The sequence below is a fragment of the Trichomycterus rosablanca genome, chromosome 11, assembly GCF_030014385.1.
Source record: "Trichomycterus rosablanca isolate fTriRos1 chromosome 11, fTriRos1.hap1, whole genome shotgun sequence".
NCBI lineage: Eukaryota > Metazoa > Chordata > Actinopteri > Siluriformes > Trichomycteridae > Trichomycterus > Trichomycterus rosablanca.
Window position 1 is genome coordinate 2040505 of NC_085998.1, and position 7482 is coordinate 2047986.

Sequence of the window (7482 nt, forward strand, 5' to 3'; positions counted from 1 at the left end):
AATGTCCTATTCAGTAGCGTCGGCCGTTAGACTTCACCTTCATAAAACATGAGCTGCTCAGTAAGGTTCAAACCACCTTTACCATGACTAGTACCCCAGATTTACCACAACCCTAATCAGAGCTCCTCCTTCATGATCACCAACACCACCAGGCAGGATGATCAATATTAAACATACAGCTCCACCTAGTGGCAGAACGCAGCGTTTACATACAGTAGTGCAAGACTAACCTGATTCAGCTTCAATCACCACCAGCTTTCAGATTCATTCATTTTATTAGAAAAATAATCATAAAACAACATTAATAAATAATTAGTTTGTTCCAGTGGAGCCGAATCCTCCAGTTCCTCTATCCGTCTCATCTAGTGTCTAGAAAAGAAGAGGATAGCTCGGCATGTTAATGCTGCAAATAAATACAATTCTCATATACACACATTCACTGATTTTATAAGCCACACCTACCGTACATATGAACTTTGTGGGTATACAATTACTGACTGGACCATCCATTACCAACCTATACATTCATGGCATTTAGCAGACACCTTTTATCCAACTTATGGTCTAAGCAAGTGAGGCCCAATAGCAGCAACCTGGCAGTGGTGGGGCTTGAACCAGAGACCTTCTGATTACTAGTCTAATGTAGCCTAGCGGTTAAGGTACTGGGCTGATAAGCTGCCAGGTCGCCACTGCTGGGTCCTCGAGCAAGGCCCTTAACCCTGAATTGCCTGCCCTGTATACTGCAAGTCACTTCGGATAAAAGCATCCGCTAACTGAGGTTTAAAATCCCAACAATGCTGCACCTGCTACACTCTTCATACACACTGCCATGTTGGTACTGAGAATAGTTCGTTACCTGATCATCTGGTCAGTGGGGGTTCAGTTCCCTTGGTGCGTTATAGTGCATGTCTGTGATGTCGAACGTACCAGCAGCAACACATTAACCGCTGTATATCCAACAGAGACCACAGGTGGCCAGTCGTTTTGACTTATTGTCCACTATAATACCGAGTTCGAAGGTGGACAGTGCGTACGTGACATGCATCGCTGCTGTGGTTAAAGGGGCCGGTCAAGTGAACTCACCTCCAACTCCTGCAGATCAGGGTAACAGATTCTCTCACACACCAGCTGAGCTACTCGGTCTCCTTTCTTCACTATAAAGACCAAATCCATTTAGTCCATTAAATTTAAATAAACAAGAACATTTAAACAAGGTGTACAAATGAAGGCACCTTTAAAGGTCTCCTTGCCGAAGTTAAACAGCACGACACCGAGATTCCCTCTGTAATCCTCATCCACGACACCGGCTAAACAGAAAAGGGCAACGGTCAGAATAAAACCCACACCGCAGGGGTAAAACACGCGCTGGAACACCGGAGCCGGGATCTCGGATGCGTCGTATCGACCGGGCCGAGCGGCCACACGAACGACGATCGGCCTGTCGTTCAGACAGGGGTGGGGTATTAAGCAGCCGGAAAGGGACTCGCTCATAACTGGAGCACTACTAACTACCGGCGTTGCCAACTCCTCAGTAAGGAAAGTAGCTATTGGCTGTCCTAGAAGTCGCTAAATGACGTCATTGCCTAATTTGCATATATTGCACAGGGTTAAATATAATAATAATAATAATAATAATAATGTTAGTGATAGGGTAGGGAGCGGATTGGGATCGGAGGAGGGAAAGAGTGCACCGATCGGGGTGCGTCTCTCTGTACACGGTGCTAGGTGACGAGACGCATACAGCTGCTGCCCACAGGTCGGAGGGGGCGTGGGTCAGCATTAGTGGAGAGGAACCATGACGCAAAAGATATATATATATAAAAATCAGCACCATTGACCAACGAACCCACCTCCAACATCGATAAAGTGCTTGGCTGCCAGACCGGAGCGAGGCGCTGGAAGACAGGAGCGCAACATCAATACAATAACCACCTACAAAGCACCACTCGGGGTACAAAAACAACATCTCAACGTACCCACTCGTCCATAGCAGCCACGGGGAACCGCGATCTGGATATCAGTCTTCACAACGGCCTTGTCCATCGGAGGAATGGAGTAATCGTACGCACTGCGGATGCAATAAGGGCATCAGGAATAAGAACTGTGCCAAATCTGCTATACAGACTCTAAATACAGGGGCAGTTATTGGGTAAGTGATGATGTTTGCAGCTTCGGACATGTCAGATGTTCGATAGTCATAGCAGAACGTTATTGTGCCTGGTTATAAATGCTTATTATTGTACATGTGCTGTATAGTGTAAGTGTTAGACGTTGATATGGAACTTAAAAGTAACACATCAATAAATTGAGCATTTTAATGGATGTCAGACACATGAATACATATTAGTGACCAGTCTGGATTTCATTCAGGATTTGAAGACAGCTCAAGGTAAACAAACCTGAGTACCTATAGTACTTCCACCTCCATTCAGCTACTGCCCCCCCTCATCATGTCCTCTTTTTAAAGCTAAAATACGTTCGCACAGATCTAATTGTATGAAGTTACCTGTAGAGATCGTATCCAGCGGCTTTAACGGATCCTCTGGTCGGTGCTGTAGCGTTTTCCGTCAGTTTGGCGAATTTTAACATAATATTCGCACTTCCATTCATTTCCTCCGTCCTCTTCTTCTTCAGAGGAGAAGCGTCCGTTTGTGTCACCACTGAGCACGGCATGTTGCCTGTAATGCGAATATTTGACACAGAATACAAACGTAAAATGACAAAAATACTGGTTATTTTGGCAAAAATACTGTGCAAAGGGGAAGAAACCGCTCAAAATTCCCGCCTCAGACTGAACTCTTCCCGCCTACAGGAGCAGCTTTTAAAGGGACCTCGCCGCCTTTTTTTAAACCAATCAGATTGCAAGGTTTGCAGCCAATCAAAACGCGACACCGACAACCAATCAAATCGCTTCAATACAACACCGTCTCTAGGCTGGAATACATTCATAGCAACCATAATGTAAACAATTCACGTTATTGATTGGTTTATATTAACATATAACATATATACATTCACTACAGATCAATAAATATGAACATAAAGAGCAATATACCGTTAGAGTATGAAGACAGACATGCTGTCGGTAGCAGTCTGGGCAGGTTATGAGCTCCTCTAGTAATAATCACACTCCTCACTACTGAAGCACACGCTGGAATCATCCTGCTTATATTTATTTACATTTATACAATCCACATTCTGGCTGCAGCTCCGACCCTTCAGCTTCCTTTCCTTCTTCTGTGTGTTTATCTTCGGTTGGAAGAGCAGCTTATCTGTGCATTACTGCCACTTACTGATTTGGAGAGTAAAACTGGAGATTTTGCAGGAAATAAATCATTAAAACATGACATTAGATCACTAGCTACTACTGTAGATTCTTTTTCTAAGCCTGTTTTGTTTCGTTTTCTTTACTTTTTATGCTTTAGGATTTATTGTTTTTTAACGTTTTGCAGCCCTTACTGTCACCCACTGTTCACTGCTGAACTTAATTTACGTTTACATTTACATTATTATTATGTATTATAAAACACATCACTGAACCTTTTGTTCTACTGTGAACTGGCCGTCTTTACACACTCGTCGTGCTATTCATCGGTTTATGCTCATATACAAAACCCTGCTGGGTTTGTCTCCTCCCTATTTGTGTCATTTATTGCAAACCTCATCTTCAGTTTATTTTACTCGCGCTGCCCGTCGTATTTCACTGAAGGTTCCTAAAACGAACACCATTTTTGGTCAGTCATCATTTCAAGTGGCTGCAGCCATACACTGGAACAAACTGCAAGAAACTCTAAGGCTGGATGCATTCATTTCTTTTAAAAAACAAATGACAGATATCTTAAGAGATACATGCAGCTGTATGACAAATTGATTCTTCTTTTATACTGTTGCTGGGTGATTCGACTATGTGTTACTGTATTGTGATCATCGTTGTTTGTTTTCAATGTCTTATGTAAATTTGTTTGTATGATTGTTCCTCAAGAGGCTTTGCCTTTTTGCCAGGCCGCCACTGTAAATAAGAAGCCGTTCTTAATGACTTGCCTGGTTAAATAAAGGTTAAATAAAAAATAAAATAAAAATAAAACATTACATTTCCAGCATTTAGCAGACGCCTTTATCGACTTATAGTTTTGTGACAGTATAAAGTTTGAGCTAATGAGGGATAAGGACCTTGCTCAAGGGCCAAACAGCAGCAACCTGGCAGTGGTGGGGCTTGAACCAGCGACCTTTTGATTACTAGTCCAGTTGGGGCAGTTGTAGCCTAGTGGTTAAGGTACTGGATTAGTAACCAGAAGGTTGCCAGTTCAAGCCCCACCACTGCCTGGTTTCCACTGTTGGGCCCTTGAGCAAGACCATTAACCCTGAAATGCTCAGATTGTATACTGTCACACTACTGTACGTCGCTTTGGATAAAATGCCGAAAATGTAAATGAAAATGTAAAATGTAGTCCAGTACCTTAACCACTAGGCTACAACTGCTGCCCTGTTTACAGCATTCAAAGTGAAAAAGTCCAAGTCTGCTTTATTGTCAATACTGCAATATATACAGGACACACAGAGGATTAAAATTGCGTTACTCTCAGACCCATGGTGCAACACTAAACATTAAATAAACACTAAACCTAATATATATGAAAAATATAGGTCCCGATATTAACAACCGAGACAGTAAAGTGACATAATGCAGATTAAAGTCTTGGGTATGACCAGTGCAATTATAAACAGTAGTGCAAATTGGATAACGTTTGTTTATTAGGATTTTAACGTCATGTTTTACACTTTGGTTACATTCATGACAGGAACAGTTGTTACTCACCACACAAGGCTCATCACTTCTCAAGGTTATATCGAACACAGTCTTGGACAATTTAGCGTCTCCAATTCACCTCACTTGCACGTCTTTGGGCTGTGGGAGAAAACCGGAGCACCCGGAGTAAACCCACGCGGACACAGGGAGAACATGCAAACTCCACACAGAAAGGACCCGGACAGCCCCACCTGGGGATAGAACCTTCTTGCTGTGAGGCGACAGCGCTACCCACTTAGCCACCGTGCCGCCCTCGGTTAAAGTGATAAGTGCGTAAACAGTTCCTGGGGATATTAAAGTTCGGTAACTGACAGGGTAAAGTGATAATATTCCTATTAATTGTTAGCAGGACTGTAGGCTCATCACAAATAAATAAATAAGAACTTTTATATCAAGCATTAAAATATATATATATTTTTTTTAATAAATTAATTTTTACATACCAGAAGACATTAATTTAATTTAATTTTCATGTTTTACCACAGCTTTATCCTGCTCAGGCTTTGGATTAGGATTCATGCTAAACTGTACTGTAGGGTGCCATGCATTGGATACGGGGCATTAGATGGTTACCCACTATCTCTCAGGTGGTGACATGTTAAATGTTTTGAAGCAAGTGTTGATCTATGTGTTGGAAGACTGTTAGTTTTTCCATGGGTAAAATGTCTCTTTTTTCCCCATCCTTGTGGTCATGCACTGGTCACACAGTCTCTTCTCTCTGGGCAGCCAGGAGCTTCTGTGTTTACCTTCTTCGATGGCGAGACTTCGGGCACTGTGCCTGTACTTGATCAGGAGAAACTCTGCCTATCTGTATTCTTTATTTAGCTTTATTTACTTTGACATGCAGTTTTACTGTGCCAGTGTTCTAAAAGTGTTTTTATAAAGGTGATAATCTGATTGATTTTTATATTTGGTTGTAGAGTTGTCATGGGATTAATAAGATTCAGTGCCACCCAACTGAAGGCTTTCTTTTAGGGTTCAGCTCCAGACTGTAATGCTTTATTCACTGTGACTGGTCTTTAAAAGCATCCAGAATTAAATGGCTCATTTTTGGTGTTAATAGTGAAAAACAACCTAATTCTGCCCTGCATGCATCGGTGGGTTGTTTCTTTGGGTTTTCAAACTTAGCATGCAGGGTTTCAGTCAGATACTTGTCTCAGCTAGTGTGGTATTAATGAACACATTTGAACACATAGAAAACACAAGGTCTTAAGGCACAAATCTGATGAAACTATGACAATAGAGGTAGAAGAAATAGTGCAATTAGTTCAAGTAAGATATTTTACACTTGTAAATCTTCACTTTCCGACTGTGTTTACATTATACTTTACAGAGGACAAATCTGATCATACCAGTCTGCCTGGTCTAACTTGCTCTACCGTGTCTAATCCAATCCAGTTAAGACACACAGACACACACACAAACATACATAATGCATTTAAGTTCTGAAAATATTATTTTATTTATCAATCCATACCTCAGTTGTACTGGTTCATCCTTTGTAAATATCCAGATGTTATGTAAAAACTTTTTCTTCTTCTTTTATTTTTTATTTATTTATTTATTTTGGAGAGTGTCACTAAATTTCATTGTACACAAGTATAATAACACTGAAGGTTCTTCTTTCTTCTTCTAGTTGTTAAATATACAAGGGAAAAAGTAAATACAAAAATATAAGGTACAAATTCTGCAAATAAAACTGTATTCAGTTCACTGATGGCACACAAACAGAAGTTATTTTGTGTAATTTTGAAGCCTTTGCTCTGTCCTGCCCACTGCAAATACACCTGTTACCTGTGGTGTTCAGGTTACACTCAGAATCACTGATTATAAACAACAAGAATCCGGAGTCGATTCAACACATTTTCGTTTATATGAATAATAATAATAATAGTGAGTTATGTACTAAATTGATCTTAAAAAGGATTACATTTTTGTCCAAATGTTGTTTTTGTGCTGTGTTTGTGTTCAAATTAGAGTATTACATTGTTAGAAATTCAGTTTTGTAATAAAATCTGTACCATTGGAATCAAAATAGGAATCGACTCTTTCGCTTTGATACAGATTCGCGCATGCGCACCATGGTCAGATTTCTACTCTCACCAAATGCGTCTAAAAAACCTAAAACAGCCAAATAATGAGACTGTGGATTCATCCAGTCATAACTGTGCACTGAAAACTGCTGATTTCTTTTATAAATACAGATTTATTATTTAGATGTTTTGCCATTTTGAAGCCCACTGCTAAAATTTGATATAGCAGGAATATTTTAGAATGACAGGACCCCCCATAGGTACAGCCTTGCTTCCCCTTGGAGACCGGAGGGGGTGGGTCTCTCTCTGTCAGAATGTGATTACGACCTCTGCCGGCTGATTAGAGGCGCCTACACAAGAGGTGAGGAAAGAGTGCCCTTAGGGTGTGTCTCTCCGCATGCAGCGCTAGGTGGCAAAGATGCATCCGGCTGCTGCCAGTGTTTCGGAGGGGATGTTGGTTAGCTTCGATCTCCTCTGTCAGGGCGGGGTTCGGCATAGATAGAGAGGAAGCACGATGCAAATTGAACAATTGGATGCGCTAAAGGGGGAGAAAAAGAAAAAAAAAAATAGTTTGGAGGTATGTGTGACATTAACATTCATAAGTTTAGATGAGTTCAATCAACTTTAATTCTGCTGGATGAC

General features: G+C 41.0%; 1 protein-coding gene across 2 annotated transcripts; it reads right to left on the reverse strand.

The window, feature by feature from the left end:
• Window positions 1–256: 256 nt before the first annotated feature.
• On the reverse strand, window positions 257–3238 carry dut (deoxyuridine triphosphatase). Of its 2 annotated transcripts, XM_063004433.1 has the most exons (7): window positions 3056–3234; window positions 2507–2678; window positions 1977–2068; window positions 1851–1895; window positions 1233–1307; window positions 1084–1154; window positions 257–369 (listed from the first exon to the last, which is right to left on the reverse strand). In XM_063004433.1, the coding sequence occupies exons 1-7, from the start codon at window positions 3159–3161 to the stop codon at window positions 313–315; spliced, it is 618 nt and encodes a 205-aa protein (XP_062860503.1). In that variant the 5' UTR covers window positions 3162–3234; the 3' UTR covers window positions 257–312. The 2 variants fall into 2 exon arrangements, with proteins under 2 accessions (XP_062860503.1, XP_062860504.1); XM_063004434.1 differs by lacking the exon at window positions 1851–1895 and having other exon boundaries at window positions 3056–3238.
• Between the last annotated feature and the right edge of the window lie 4244 nt (window positions 3239–7482).